We start from the raw sequence: 17,459 nt of genomic DNA on the forward strand, positions 1-17,459 counted from the left end.
TAGCATTGTGTAAAGAAACAGTTCATAATATAATATTCTCCCACACAACTTGCTATTTATGTCAACAATGCAAGGCCTTGGCCACTTTTTATCCTGGCCAGTTCTCAAGCATGTGTTTGTAACAGGCGGCCTCAAGAGCTGACATCGTATCTCCCTCTGGGACAAAATCGAGCTAGCTCACTTGCTGCTATGAAGGAGGTAGATTCTACAAGCTCAGTGTTCTTCACCTGTGACTCAAACTCACTATGTGTACAGCATAAATCTAAGCCCATATCGTATCACCCCTATGGGAGTCAGGGACAAAGGGAAACAGATGCAAACATGCTGATGCTCAGGCTGCCTGATGTGCTGAGAGTAAGAAAGGCCTTTTTCTTTGACCTAGGAGTCTCATGTCTACAGTTGGATTCTCTGAAACAATAACAGGTTAACTTATTAGTGAAGCACGGTAAAGTCAAATCCCAGGACAGGTAATAACCTATTACTAGGCTTTTATTGCCAAGGTTTACATGGATATTTAATACTTAATTTTAGAATTAGTCTAATAAAAATAGTAAGGTTCTGACACTGTGAACAACATATAACAGTACAAACTAAAGAATCTAGGAAAGTAAACTGTGTTTTTATGGAAATGTATTACATGATAAATGTGGCACTACAAATCAGAGCACAAAGGATAAATTACTTGGTCAATAATTTGGGGACAAGCAGCTATGCAGTTTGAATACATAAAATTAGACCTTTCAGCTCACACTATACCAAAACAAAAGATTGCTAGAGTTTTAATTTGAATAAAATAAAACTACAGATGCTTAGGGGAACATGTGCAAGGTTATTTTTATAACATAAATGTGAAAAAATGCCTTATTTATCAAACAGGTAATCACAGGAAGGCAGAGCAAAATGGCCAAAAAGAACCCTCTGGCGATCATCTCCATGCAGGAACACCAAATAGAACTACTATACATACAAGAAAGCACCTTCATAAGAGCCAAAAATCAAGTGAGCAATAATAGTACCTGATTTTAATATCATATTTAATATCATATTATGGAAAGAGGCACAGAAGAGGGTAGAAAGGACAGTCTTGAATTGCTGACAACATCCCCTGGCCCCATTCCCCAGCAGTGAGCAGACAGAGAGAATTTCTACCCTTGGAGGAGGGAGAGCAAAGCGATTGTGGGACCTTGCATTGGAACTCAGTGCTTCCCTGTCACAGCAGAACACAACAGAGGGCAGAATTTGGCTGGCATACTAGAAGGAAGCATTTTGAGCAGCCCCAGCCAGAGGGGAATCCTCCACTCCAGCAGTAGGAACTTGAGTTCTTACTAACCCCACTACCAGTGGACTAAAGCGCCCTAGGGTCCTGAATAAATTTGAAAGGCAGTCTAAGCCACAAGATTGGAGCGGGGCTCAAGTACTACAAGGACCGGTGGTGTGCTAGGCTCGGAATAGTGGAGCTGGGGTGCGTTCGAGCCAATGAGACACCATCTGGGGGAAACATGGGGATGTTTACATTACCTCTTCCCCAACTCTAAGCAGTATAACTCGGGGAGTGACTCTTTCCTCTTGCAAAAAGGAGAGGGAAACAAAACAAAACAAAAAAAGATTTTATCTTGCAACTTGAGTACCAGCTCTGCCAAAGTAAAATAAAATACTAAGCAGAGCCCTGAAGCCCCTGATTCCAGGTCCTAACTCCTAGATGGCATTTCTGGACCCACTATGGGTCAAAAGGGAACCTGCTGCCTACCGGCAGGATTCACTGCTTGCCAAATAAGGAGCTCCTAAGCCTTGAATAAACATCAGTGGTAGCCAGGCAGTGGTAGCCATAGCCCTGGGGTGAAATCCAGTGCTGTGCTGGTTTCAGATGTGACCCAGTGCAATCCTAGCTGTGGTGGTTATAGGACGGCTTGTGTCATCCCTCCCTCAACTCCATGCAGCCCAGCACAGAGAGAGAGGCTCCTTTTGTTTGGGTGAAAGTGAGGGAAGAGAACAAGAGACTCTGACTGTTATTGTGGGGAATTCTCCTGGATATTACTGAAGTCCACCAAGGCAGTCTTGCTGTCTCCAAGAGTCACAGTACTGCTGGGCTTGGGGTGATCTCTAGTGCAGATATAAATGCAGTGATCAAAGACTTCGATCAAAACCCAACTCATTTCCTTTTTGAATACCTGGAAAGCATTCTCAAGACGGAAGGGTATAAATAAGTCCAGACTTCAAAGATTAGAATAAATACTGAACTCTTCAATGCCCAGACATCAATGAACATCCACAAACATAAAGAACTTCCAGGAAAAAAAAAATGACCTCACGAAATGAACTAAATACGGCAACAGTGACTAATCCTGGAGCAACAGAGATATGCAACCTTTCAGATAGAGAATTCAAAATAGCTGTTTTGAGGAAGCTTAACAAAATTAAAATAACACAGAGAGGATATCCAGAATCCTATCAGAAAAAAAAATAGCAAATATTGAAGTAATTTTAAAATTCAAACAGAAATTTCGTGACTGAAAAATTCAATTGACAAACTGAAAAATGCATTAGTTTCAACAGCAGAACTGACCAAGCAGAAGAAATATTTAGTGAACATGAGCTCAGATTATATGAAAACACAGTCACAGGAGAAAGAAAAGAATTCTAATAAAGTATGCCTACAAGATCTAGAAAATAGTCTCAACAGGGAAAATCTAAAAGTTACTGACTTTAAAGTGGAGATAGAGACGATCAGAGTAGAAAGTTTATTCAAGGAGGCCAGGCATGGTGGCTCATGCCTGTAATCCCAGTGCTTCTGGAAGCCAAGGTAGCAGATCTCTTGAAGTCAAGAGTTTGAGACCAGCCTGGCCAACATGACAAATCCTCATCTCTACTAAAAACACAAAAATTAGCCCTGTGTGGTGGCATGCACCTGTAATTCCAGCTACTCGGGAGGCTGAGGCACAAGAATTGCTTGAACCTGGGAGGCAGAGGTTGCAGTGAGCCAAGATTGTGTCACTGCACTCCAGCTTGGGTGTTGGAGTGAGAATCTGCCTCAATAAATAAATAAATAAATAAATAAATAAGTTTATTCAAGGAAATAACAGAGAATATTCCAAACCTAGAGAAAGTTACCAATATTCAAGTACAAGCAGGTCAGAGAGCACCAGCAGATTTAACCCAAATAAGACTACCTCAAGACATTTAAAAATCAAACTTCTAAAATTAAAAGATATAGAAAAGATCCAAAAAACAGCAAGAAAAAAGAAGAAAATAACATGAACATGAGCTCCAATACATCTGGCAGCAGACTTTTTACTGGAAACCTTAAAGGCCAGGAGAGAGTAGCATGACACATTTAAAGCACTGAGAAAACTTTTATTGTGGCATATTATATCCAGCAAAAATGTCCTTCAAACATGAAGGAGAAATGAAGACTCCCACACAAGCAAAAGCTGAGGGATTTCATCTATACCAGACCTGTCTTACAAGAAATCCTAAAAGGAGTTCATCAATCTGAAAAAGAATGTTAACAAGCAATAAGAAATTGTCTGAAGGCACAAAACTTGCTAGTAACAATGATAACAAAAATACATACAGAATATTCTAACACTGTAATTTTAGTATGTAAACTACTTATAACTTGAATAGAAAAATAAACTTAACAAAAATAACTATAAAAACTTTTGGGCCGGGCGCAGTGGCTCAAGCCTGTAATCTCAGCACTTTGGGAGGCCAAGACGGGCGGATCACGAGGTCAAAAGATTGAGACCATCCTGGCTAACATGGTGAAACTCCGTCTCTACTAAAAAAAAAAATACAAAAAACTAGCCGGGCGTGGTGGCGGGCGCCTGTAGTCCCACCTACTCGGGAGACTGAGGCAGGAGAATGGTGTGAGCCCGGGAGGCAGAGCTTGCAGTGAGCCGAGATAGCGCCACCGCACTCCAGCCTGGGCGACAGAGCGAGACTCCGTCTCAAAAAAAAAAAAAAAAAAAAAAAAAAAAAAAACACTTTTGTATTCCAACACCTTGGGAGGCCAAGGTGGGCGGATCACGAGGTCAGGAGATCGAGACCATCCTGGCTAACAAGGTGAAACTCATCTCTACTAAAGAAACAAACAAAAAATTTGTAAAGATACACAGTATAAAAAGATGTAAATAGAAACAATAAGTTAAAAACTGGGAAACTAGGGAGGAAGTGGAAGAAGTTGAGGCATAGAGTTTTTATTAGTTCTCTTTTTGCTTGTTTGTTTGTTGTTGCTACTGCAACAAGAGTCCTCGAAAATTTAAAATACCAGTAATAGAAGGTTATTTGTAAGTTTCATGGTAACCTCAAATCAAAAACCAATAACAAACAAAAAATAAAAGCAAGAAATTAAAACATACCACCAGAAAAAATCACTTTTATACATAAGACAGAAAAGAAAGAAAAACCATAAAACAATTAGAAAACAAAATTTAAAATAACAGTAGTAAATCCTTATTTATAAATAATAACATTGAATGTAAATGGACTGAACTCTCCAATAAAAGACAGAGTGGTTGAATGGATTAAAAAGCAAGACTCAATAAAATTCTGCCTATAAGAAACTCACTTTACCTATAAAGACATACATAGACTGAAAATAAAGGGATGGAAAAAGATATTTCATGCAAATGAAAACATAAAAAGCATGGATTGCTATACTTAGACAAATGTTATAGATTTCAAGGAGAAAAGTATGAAAAGAATCAAAGAAGGTAATAATATAATGATAAAGCATTCAATTAAGGAAGAGGCTATAACCCTGACACCAAAACCAAAGACACAACAACAAAAAACTACAGCCTAATATCTCTGATAAACATTTATGCAAAAATCCCCAACAAAATACTAGTAAACCAAATTTCAACAACACATTAAAAAAATCATCCATCATGACCAAGTGAGATTTATCCCAAGAATGCAGGGATGGTGTAACATACACTAATCAATTAATGTGATACATCATATCAACAGAAAGAAGGGCAAAACCATATGATCCTTTTAATTCATACTGAAAAAAGCATTTGACAAAATTCAAGATACCTCATAACAAAAACCCTCAAAAAACTGGGGATAGAAGGAACATACCACAACACAATAAAAGCCATATAAAACAGACCCACAGCTGCTGTACTGAATGAAAAAAAAATATTAAAAAACCTTTCTTCTAATATCTATAGTAAGACAAGGATGCACTCTTTCCTTCTTTCTTTCTTTTTTTTTATGGAGTTTTGCTCTATTGCCCAGGTGGGAGTGCAGTGGTGCAATCTCAGTTCACTGCAACCTCTGACTCCCAGGTTCAAGTGATTCTTCAGCCTCAGCCTCCCAAGTAGCTGGGATTACAGGTGTCCACCACCACTCCCAGCTAATTTTTGTATTTTTAGTAGAGACAATGTTTCACCATGTTGGCTGGATTGGTCTTGAACTCTCGACCTCAGGTGATCCACCCACCTGGGCCTCCCAAAGTGCTGGTATTACAGGCATGAGCCACTGTGCCCAGCCTAGGATGCCCACTTTCACCACTATAATTCAACATAGTAGTGGAAGTCCTAGCTACAGCAATTAGACAAGAGAAAGAAATAAAGGGCATACACATTGGAAGAAAAAAAGTCTAATTATCCATGTCTTTAAATAATATCTTATATTTTGAAAAACTTAAATATTCCACCAGAGAAACAATTAGAATTGATAAACAATGTCAGTAAATTTGTAGACTACAAAATCAAAATACAAAAATCAGTAATATTTCTATAGGCCAGCAGCAAACAACCTCACAAAATAAGAAGGTAATTTTTTTTACAATTGCTACAAATTACATTACATACTTCGACATAAACTTAACCAAGGAAGTGAAAGTTCTCTACAGTAAAAACTATAAAACATTGATGCAAGAAATTGGAAAGGACACAAAAAATGAAAGATAGCTCAGGCTTATGGATTAGAAGAATTAATATTGTTAAAATGCCCATACTACTCAAAGCAATCTACAGATTCAATGCAATCTCTATCAAAATACTAGTAACTTTCTTCACAGAAATAGAAAAAAAAAATGTATATACAACCACAAAAGACCAAGAATAGCCAAAGCCATCCTGAGTAAAAGGAACAAAACTGGAAGAATCACACTACCTGACTTTATACTACAGTGCTGTAGTAAACAAAACAGCATGGCACTGGCATAAAAGCAGACCCATGGACCAATGGAATAGAATAAAGGACTTGGAAATAAGTTCATACATCTACAGTGAACTCATTTTCAACAAAGATGCCCAGAAACATACGTTGGGGAAAGTGTAGTCTCTTCAATAAATGGTCCTGGGAAAACTGCATATCCAAATGCAGAAGAATGAAACTAGATCCCTGCTTCTCACCATATACAAAAATGAAATAAAAATTGATTAAAGAGTTAAATCTGAGATCTGAAACTGTGAATCTACCAGAAGAAATCATTAGGGAAACTCTCCAGGACATTGGTCTGGGCAAAGATTTCTTGAGCAATACCTCAAAAGCACAGGCAACAAAAGCAAATATTGAAAAATGGGATCACATCAAGTTAAAAAACTTCTTCACAGCAAAGGAAAGAACAAAGTGAAGAGACAACCCATATAATGGGAGAAAATGTTTGCAAACTATCTATCTGACAAGGGATTAATTTCCAGAATATACAAGGAGCTCAAACAACCCCATAGAAAAAAATGTAAAAATCTGTTTAAGAAATACACAAAAGGTTCAGGCGTGGTGGCTCACACCTGTAATCCCATCACTTTGGGAGTCTGAGGCCAGTGGATCATCTGATGTCAGGAGTTTGAGATCAGTCTGACCAACATGGTGAAACCCTGCCTCTACTAAAAACACAAGAGAGAAACTCTGTCTCCAAAAAAAAAAAAAAAGCAAAATATCTGAATAAGCATGTCTCCAAAGAAAACATACAAATGTCCAACAGGCATATGAAAAACTGCTCAACATCATCATTGATTATCAGAGAAATGCAAGTCAAAACTACAATACATTCTCTCACTCCACTTAAAATGGCTTTTATCCAAAAGACAGGCAAAACTAAATGTAGGTGAGGATCTGGAGAAAGGGGAGCCGTCATACATTGTTGATGGGAATATTAAGTTAGTACAGCCACTATGGAGAACAGTATAGAAGTTCCTTAAAAAGCTAAATATAGAACTACTATATGATCCAGCAATACCACTGCTAGGAATACATCCAAAAGAAAGGGAATATGTACATAAAAGAGATATCTGCACTCCCATGTTTACTGCAGCACTATTCACAATAGCCAAGATTTGGAATCAACCTAAGTGTCCATCAACAGATGAATGGATAAAGAAAATGTGGTACATATATACCATGGAATATTATCCATCTATAAAAAAGAATGAAATTCTGTCACTTGCAACAACATGGATAGAACTGGAAGACATTAAGCAAAATAAGCCAGTCGCAGAAAGACAAATTTCATATATTCTCACTCATATGTGTGAACTAAAAATTAAAACAATTGAACTCATGGGGATAGACAGTAGAATGATGGTTACCACAGGCTGGGAAGGGTAGTGAGTGGAGCAGGGGAGTGGGGATAGTTAATGAGTATAAAAATATAGATAGAATGAGTAAGATTTAGTATCTGATACCAAAACAGGGTGATTACAGTCAATAATAATTTATTACATATTTTAAAATAACTAAAAGAGTCACATTGGAATGTTCCTAACACAAATAAATGAGAAATGCTTGAGCTGACAGATAACCCAATTATCCTGATGTGATTATTATACATTGTATGCCTATATCAAACTATCACATGTACCTCATAAATACATACATGTACTATGTACCCATAAAATTAAAAATTTTACAATAAGTAAGCATAAAGAAAAATTAAAATATTTGATTGCATAAAAATAAAAAAATTCATATAAGAATGAATCTCATAAAGAAATTTAAAAATGAGTGACAGATAAGGGAAAATCATCTCCAGATAGATAAACTGATAAAGAATTAAATTATCTAAAACCCAATATGCAGACACTCCCTCCCCCAAAATCACCAATAGTTATAAAAAGGAAATTTTTAAGAGGAGAAATATAACTGGTTAATAAACTCGTGATGTTGATAAAAACTTATATGACATTTACCCTCAAAATAGGCAGGGAAAGTCAAATTTGTGCAACAATGCAATATAATTTCTGGCTCATGAAATTGATAAATATTATATACTAGTTAATGTAGGAAAAAAGAGACACTTATGCATTATTGGCAGGACTATAATTACTATCAATATTTAACAAAGTAATACGGAAGTTTCCATAAAATTTTAAAGCCCATTTGCCTTAACCTTATATATCCATTTCAAGGAATTTATATAATACTTAAAAATACAATGTAAAAGATTCGTACAGACATTTTACTACAGCTTTGTTTATAAAGTAACAAGAGCTAGAAACACTCCCAATTTCTTAGTTTTCAAGAGGAGAATGTCTGTGAGTACGGTGAGATTTTGTAGATCTATTTACCTTACACATACAATGATACCTTATAAATATAGTGAGGTAAGTCAGTGAGTGTTCACTTGAGAATGCCTAATGTATAATGCTTAATGAAAAAAATCAATGAAAATATGTATAAATTCACATATTTGTTTCAAAATAAATAATTTTCAAAAATGTAACTATTCCAATAAAGTTTCAAAAATGTCAAATCCTTCCACATGTCATTATGTGTATATAACCATTATAAAAACAAGCAAAAAGCATTAGAAGGTACGTTTAAATAGATATCACTTTCAGGGGTGCAGAGGGAAGAGGAACCCATTCATTTTCCTTCAGATATTTCGCTACTCTGTGGAGTGTAATAAGAAAGAATAGTACATTTGGAATTAAAATTATTGAAATAGAATTTTAAAAGTAAATTGAATGACCATCAAAAAATGAAAGGAAGAAAATACTGGACATGGTGATATATTCAATTTCTAATATTCTGCATTTCTGAGTCTTCTGGTAGCAATTAATTCAATACCTGAACATTTCCCCTAAAGCCACAGAAATAGTATAAACAGACCCAAGAGTTCTGAAAAGAACAGAAGAATCATTTGGAACCAGAGAGATCAGTAGAAAATATAGGATGTTCTGACCTAAAGTTTGGTATAGCCACAGTACGCTAGTAGGTAATGTGTATATTGCTTACTAATGAATAGCAGGACCTAAGTACTTTGATCCTTAGGCCACACCAGGCAGCAGCAGTGTCTCTCTTGACAAAGAGAGCCTTGAGATCTATCTTCTCTGTAGACTATATAAAAATAACCACACAAATATGCTACACTGCATGCATATGCAATGTCAAAGTTAAAAGATAGAAAGGCAATAGTAACAACAATATTTAAGGAACAGAAGGCTTACACAATATTAATTGGACTTGAATGAATTCAGAAGGAGCCAAAGGAAGCCTTACATCTTTTATACATTTTAGAAATATCAATTACTATCCAAAAAAGACAACAATCAAACCACCGAGACAGGGATAAAGCCAAGACTGGGGACATACAAAGAAATGGCTTGTGCAAAAGATAAAGTGGGAGCTTGTAACCAGAAAAAATGAAAAAGTCGTAAGAACAATACTAACCTAACATTGTAAAATATCATTTCTATATATAATCAACAAAAATTATTTTTGAGATATTTATCTTTTTTCATACTAAGGTTTTGAAATCCAATTTGTATTTTACACTTGAAGCACATCTTAATTTGAGTTAGCCATAGCGTTCATCAGCACGTGACCAGTGACTATTATTTCAGATCATCTCCGGAAAAACAGTGGCATACATGAAAACTTTATTAGAATATTAGTTGATGCAACCACTGTGGAAAACAAAGTTAGAATGTGCATAACTTATGGCTCAATAATTCCATTTCTATGGAAATGGGATTCCATCCCATTGCCATAGAAGCAAAGACTTCACCACCACCACCAATGAAACACTGAGACATTTATCATCTTCATGGAGTAAACTCTTTGCATGCATTGGAAAGAATACAACAGTATTTCTTGCAACTGGAATAACTATGTTTTATACACTCATACTAGAAAGGCAGAGAAATCATTTGATCATTGAGCCATATGATTTCACCTAGGAATGGTGGCCAGTTGGTAGACTTAGCTGGAAAGAACACTTGCACAACGATGCCAGCCTCTATGCTTCTCTGAACCTCTGAATCTGTTCCATTCTTCTAAATTCAACCATGTAACACAGCCATCATTATTCCAAGGACCCCAAATGTTACCTGGATTTTATGCATATATTTACAAATTTGTTAGTATTCAAATCCTAGCAGATACCAACTGATGCAACTTTAAGAGAGCACTGAACAAGTGGCATTATTACCTAGTGCCTTAGGTTTCCTAAACAGTATAGTAAAGAGACCACTGGCTTAGCCTCTGAACTATACCTTTGTGGCTTGATAGCTATACCTCTCAGATACTCCTTCTCCTAATCTCTAAAATACAAGTAAAACCTGTCCCACAGGGTTGTGGTGAGAAAAGTGCTTAGCACAATGGCCTCACATAGGCCAAGTCAAAATAGCTGCCCTGTTAGAAGTTTTTTAAGCCGTATGATTGATATCAATTTACCTTTCAAACATTGCACAGTTATTTTTTCTGGATCATAATTAGGTTCATCTATTTACATCTAATATTTAAAATAAAAACATCTAGTAATCAAAAATTTAAGGCAAAGGAAGAATATTACAGCACTTTTAGACTTCCCAATTAAATATTGTTTTAGATATTATTCAAGTTTGGAGAGACTACAGTGAGAAAGAAATCACATATACTAGTGGTGGCAATGTTGACTGCTATCACATCTCCAAAGAGAATTTGTTATTCCAAGGTCCTTATCCCTTGATTTAGTAACCCTAGTACAAGTTTTCCTTGGGAAATAGTTAAAAATACTAATATTTTTGTCCAAAAGTTCATGAAAAATGACAACAACCTAAATCCTGAATATGAGACAAATGTGCATAACAAAAACATACATCCATAGAATTAGATAATAATTATTTAAAATGATGCTTAAGGAGTTAATTATATGGAGAAATGTTATATGTTTACTGAGATACAGAACTACCATACAGAGTAGAACATTAACTATATAAAAATGCATAGAAAAATGGGAACTAAGAAAAAAATTACTTTTAGTTTAAATTTATTTAAACAAAAATACAGCTTTATTTTGAATTCATCATTGAATATTTTAACTAAATAAAAATCAATGACTTACATTAATTTCCTAATTTTTTTTTCACTGGCCAACTTATAAACTTTTTTATATTAATTTTAAAAGTGCTATCAGGTGTCTTTCATTGCCATGGGTGCCAGAAATTTTTAATTAATGTAGATCTCCATTATGTTTTTGTTGTTGTTATTATTATTATTTGAGATGAAGTCTCTCTCTATTGTCCAGGCTGGAGTGCAGTGGGGCAAACTCAGTTCACTGAAACCTCCATCTCCCAGGTTTAAGTGATTCTCCTGCCTCAGCTTCCTGAGTAGCTGGGACTACAGACACGAACCACCATGCCGACTTTCTCACATTTCTAGTAAAGACAAGGTTTTACCATGTTGGCCAGGCTGGTCTCAAACTCCCAACCTCAAGTGATTTGCCCGCTTCGGCCTCCCAAAGTGCTGGCATTACAGGTGTGAGCCTCCATTCTGATCAGTCTCCATTACATAATTCTTTTGAAATTAATTAATGGTAGAATTATTTTCTCCTTATTGATAATTCTTTCAGCCTTTAATTTATTTTGTGTGTATGTGTATGAAAATGCTTTTGAGTACTAAATATATGCTTTTTAATGTATTAAGCAATGGCCATTAAAGTAAAAGGAAGGTATGTGTTTGCAAAATAAGAAATGTAGGATATCCCCAGTGGGCTATTTTTTAGTATTTAATGGAAAATGTGGAAGCCACCCAGACAGAGTAAAGATCTCAAAAAATCTCAGTTACATCACTGGGTCTTATCTTAAAAGACTCATTTGTTGCATAGTGACAAATATCTTATAGCAATTCCTACACTATTCAGGCCATGCACAATCATCTTGCTAAGGAAGCAAAATTATGACTCCAGGACTTCTTGAAATATGAGGAAACATAATTACTTTTAAATATTATTTTCATAGTAAAACGTTAGCTTAGAAAAGGATGCTAACAACAATAAATATCCATTATGAGTAATTCTGACTCATTTTGAATTTGATTACCAGAATGACAAAAAATTCACTAGGTAAACTGATTGCCAACTTAAGCTGTTTTTCTCAGCATGCTTCCGAATTCTGTAAGACTAGCTTTTTTAAGAAAGCTTAACTGCCATTTTTAAAATTCCTTCCAAGACAAGGTATTTCCTGACTTGGCAGAAATTAAAGCCTAAAATAATTGTCTCTTGCCATCACAGGTTAAGGGATTATAGTACAATTTATACAAACTGGGCATCAAGCAGTTAAACAGTAAGGCTTAGGTTGAGGTCTGGCTGCACCCCAGGGCCTGCAGGCAGCCGTTGGCACTCCTCAGGTTCAGTGGGAGGTGTTGTGTATGAGACAGGAAACAACCTTAGTGACAGGTGTGTTTGATTAATGAGGGAGAAAGAGGGAAACCATCTACAGCTTCCCAACCAATGACAAAATATGACAAGCCCTTCTCACAACCAGAGAAACAGAATAGCCAGAGGGAGAAGGGGTCAGGGTGGCATCAGCAGGAAAAATGTCCTGTCTCACAGAGACCAGTATGGGAGAAGCAGAGGCTTGTATTAGAGAGTTGGACATACTTTATTAGAAAATAAATGAAATTATTGTATCTTTTCTTGAGGGAATACCATTTATTTGAACTTCAGGCATAAAATCTGAGTATTTTCAGAATGTCCTCTCTGAGACTGGCATGGAAGGACAGTACTAACCAGGCAAGCAGAAAATATTAGGTCACAAGAGACATATTACAAGCAGAATAAAGAAAACGTAGACACACAACAAAGATCTAGGAGGAGATGCTTTCCTAACTCCTAACTGAGAGAAATGAAGAAAGATTTATTAGTAGGAACACTGACATTGTAGCATGAATTACACCTGTTAACAGTATTTACAGTTTGCTGGATACATATACATCTATACATAAGGGTATATGTATATATGTTTATATATGTATATGTGTACAAAGGTGTGTGTATATATATGCATATACACACATAGGCAAACACATGCCATTCTTTTCAACTAACTCCTTTTGCCATTTTTCCAAAGTCCTGTGGAGCAATGATTTGAGACTACCTGAACATGTAATAACTCAGCTAACCTTTATTCATTCCCCTGATGCCAGGTGAACTTTACTTAGAAATCAGAGGTCACTAAGACCTTATACTAACTGAAAACTTCATGTACATTAGGATAGTCAAGGTGAGCCAGGAATACTAGTTGCTTTTGTTAGATTTTCTTCCCTCTGAAACCTAATCTTCCAAATTCAAAGAAATTGCCACAGAGCAAAATAATTTGAACAAGGACTGATTATCTAATATGATCACTACCACATTTCAAGTACGACCTCATCTAACCCATCTAAATACTTGAGAAAATTTAGATTTTCAAACTATTCAAAGTACTGAAATTCCACACATGTCCTTGGTAATTCTCTGCTTCATTCAATCAATCTCCTTTCCAGATTACCACTTTCAAAATATTATTTGCCAACACACAGAAAATCAAAGATTTCCCTGAAAGGTTTATTGTCTTTCTACCAAAGCAACTCTTATTAGACTTCCAAATATTGAGAGAATTCTAATAATTACTATAATTCAAATGTACACATACATATGTATCTATGCATATCCATATACATATATGTAAAATTTTAAGTTATAGTGCTCAACTTACACTACGCACCCATTTTTAAGTGTGTAAAAATATACTTGAAATGCAAAAAGTGTAGTTTTGTTTTCGGAAATGCAGTTTGCTTTATAACTTCATTGTGCTTATACCATAGGGATCCTCATCAAAAAGGTACAATTTTGTTTAATATACAAAATAAATACAATTGTATTGGCAAAAATTTTCTCTCATGAATTGACAACCAAAATCTTCTCTTCTAAAAGTGTTTTCTTTTAAGGTTTGTTTTTGGTTTTGCTTTTACATTGAATCCAAAACACTGTAACTAATAATGATAGTTGTTACCATTCATGAAGTGCTGAGAGAAACCAAAATGTATGTCCCTTTAAGATGACTGTCAGTTAAAATTATTCATCACAGCTAAAGAGGAAAAAGAATCTGCTTAAACTTGTAGCAACAACATTTTCATACAGTGTTAATTAGATCAAAGTGAACACACGTCTTTTTAAAGTAAAATGAAATTTTTCTACGGTTTATTTTTTAAAAAAATATTTAACTCAAGAACACCACCAAAAACAAATAAACTCTAAAGCTTATTTTATATAAATGCTAAAATCTATTCAATTTTTTCATCATAATGAATAAGAAAACCAAGGACAGTGGAGTGAAATTATTAAGTATTTTTGGTTTGTATAAAAGCTTGGAATAATTACTTAGATTAATTCCCAGACTGTTTATTAAAACATTGTTGTTGCTTATTTAAGACAGTAGTAATTGTTTAACCCCCTAGTCTCCCATGATTTAAATATTCTAATAGCCCTAACATGCTATTAATGTTAATAGATTCATTCTTTTATAACTATATTAGAAATTTGTCATCTGCCTTTTAGTCATTTACATTGCAGAAAAAGTATTCTTATCAGCCCATTAAAAAAACCATTCATGTTAGTTATAGAAATCCATATACCTTTCATTCTTTCCACAGCTCCTAGGAAAGTGCCATCTCTTATGGATGCCAAATAATATTTCAAACAGAATTATAAAAAGCCTAGATACAATATATTTGAACCACTATTTTCTACTGGGCAAAATTTTTAACTTACACAAAGTTCTTAACAGTTTTTAACTGTTCTTAACATAATAGATTCTATGGTGTTTATTCATATTCAACCAAACATTTTTTATTAATGTATTACAGAGACCAGAAGGATTAGAGATGGGAATAAAACATTAAAACCTTTTATTTGGAGTTTACATGTGAAAACCAAATAGTCCTCAAAAGCTATTTTTTTTTCTTTATTTCATGAATGATTGGATCACTGTTATATTAATTTAATAATTAAGATGTTCATTTAACTTAGCTTATTTCATCTTCTTACTTGCGGTACATTAACCCAGGAAAGTACAAATAACATGAACTCTTAGTAAGAAGGTAAGCTGGTAATAAGTAGTTGAAACTTCTAAGATTATCAATTTATTTTCTTCACTAAAAATGTATTTTTTGCTCAGATATTTGGCCACCCAAACATTTCAAAATAAACCCATAGACTTACCTCCATATGTAATATATATATATATACATATTACTTACCTCAGTCAAATGTGGTGTAGGGTTAAATCCACAGAGATTACACACTTGATTCTTGCATTCAGTGCAAGTATTGAAGTTAGGAGCATCCTTAGAACCTATATTGAGTTCAGTTTTGCAGACAGGACAGGTTGGTTGTGGTTTGGGAGCTCTCTCCAGTTTTGTGGGAAGGACAGCCTTTTGAGGCTCAGCTGTTAAAGATTTGCTATCCTTCATAAGTGGTGGCTTTTTTTCTGTTTCTGTTCTTTTTACTGTTGGAGCTTGTTCAGCTTTGGGCTCTAATTTTTCAGCTGCTGGGGCTTTTGTTTCCTTTTTCACAGGTATAATTTTTGCAGGTGCTGGTGGTGCTTGACCTGTGGATTTGGGTGGCCCTTGTGAAGCAGGTGGCTGTGAAGGGGCAGGGGCTTGTTTCGTTGGGGCCCCTGGTCCACTTTGTGAATGAGGTCCAGGTTGACCTGCAGTGGAAATTAAATTTGATGCCTGGCTGAAGATTGATGCTCCAAACCCAAAGAGTTTCCCAGTCACGGTCTCTTGAGGAGTTGTAGGCTGTGATTTGGGGGCATCAGTAATACTTCCCAGATTCAGACTGAAACGTCTTGACTGCTCCTGAGGCTTTGGGGGCTGTTGAGGTGTGGGGATAGTTTGGCCAGCAGTAGGTCGTGGGCCAGGGGGTGTTGGTGACCCTTTTGGCATTGGCTTGGCATCTTGTTTAGGACTCATTTTGGTTTGTGCTTTCTTGGGCTCTTCCTTCTTTTGTACGGGGTCAACTTGTTTTTGACCTTTGCTCTCTGAACTAGGACCGGGATGTGAAATAATTTTTGAATCTGATGCAGGTCGAGGTATGGCTTTAGAATCAAATGGGGTGACTTTTTCCCCTGTTGGTGGAAAACTCTGTGAGGGTTTGGCAGAGTCTGTTTTTAGAGGAGGGGTTGTTTTCTCTTCAGCTTGTGACTGTACTTTGGAGCTTGGAATATCAGGTGTTGTTGCTGATGATGAAGATACAAAGTCTGTGGTTGGCTTTACCATCTTGGGCTGCTTTGGTTTATCATCAGCAACAGGGGCCTTGTCCTGCTCAGATGGGACAGAAGGTTCTTTGGGAGGGGCTGGCTTGGATGAAGAATCTGCCTCAGGAGGCTGCTTGGCCTTGGCTGAAGGAGAGCCATGGAGGGTTGGTTGTTTCACTAGTGGTGGCTTTTTAGGCTCAGGTACCTTGGAGAGATCCTGTTTTGGTGCAGCATCCTTCTTTGGGGAAGTCTGCTGTGGCTGTGGGGATGATTTGCTCACTGCTGATGTAGCGGTAACAGGTGCAGCCTTCGGTTTGGGCTGGGGTGATGATGGAACTGGAGCCAGATCCCCACCTAGAGCTCTTTTCATTTGACAGTTCAAACAGAGCCACTCTTTTACCTACAAATAAAATAAAACAATGGTCACCAAGACAATAATACTGTAAAAACACAAAAATGTTTTCAAAACATGCGTACTGCCATTTGAAACGATGCCTCTCATCATTCAAAGCAGAAAATGCAGAGAAAATTATTTTAATAAATTGTTATTCATAATTAGTGGGCCAGGTGTAGTGGCTCACATCTGTAATCCCAGCACATTGGGAGGCTGAGGTGAGCGGATCATGAGGTCAGGAGTTTGAGACAAGGCTGACCAACATGGTGAAACCCCGCCTCTACTAAAAATACAAAAATTAGCTGGGCATGGTGGTGTACGCCTGTAATCCCAGGTACTCAGGAGGCCGAGGCAAAAAAATTGCTTGAACCTACAAGGCTGAGCTTGCAGTGAGCCGAGATCATGCCGTTGCACTCCAGCCTGGGAGACAGAGTGAGACTCTGTCTCAAAAAAAAATTATATATATATAAAATTTATATATATATTCATATACATATATAAAATTTATATTTAATATATGCATATATATCTATATGTATATATATCTATATGTGTATGTGCATGTGTGTGTGTGTATATATATCTCCTCAGGGGCTAAAGTACCCTAT

General features: G+C 36.1%; 1 protein-coding gene across 8 annotated transcripts in view; it reads right to left on the reverse strand.

The window, feature by feature from the left end:
* Positions 1-17,459, reverse strand: part of LOC105475406 (piccolo presynaptic cytomatrix protein) — a 406,277-nt gene that overhangs the window by 362,410 nt on the left and 26,408 nt on the right. For all 8 annotated transcript variants that reach the window (XM_071094749.1, XM_024790856.2, XM_071094748.1 and 5 more), the window contains exon 3: positions 15,457-16,857. In XM_071094749.1, coding sequence (XP_070950850.1) covers positions 15,457-16,857 — 1,401 coding nt within the window. The remainder of the gene's footprint in view (positions 1-15,456; positions 16,858-17,459) is intronic.

Source organism: Macaca nemestrina, chromosome 4 (assembly GCF_043159975.1).
Source record: "Macaca nemestrina isolate mMacNem1 chromosome 4, mMacNem.hap1, whole genome shotgun sequence".
NCBI lineage: Eukaryota > Metazoa > Chordata > Mammalia > Primates > Cercopithecidae > Macaca > Macaca nemestrina.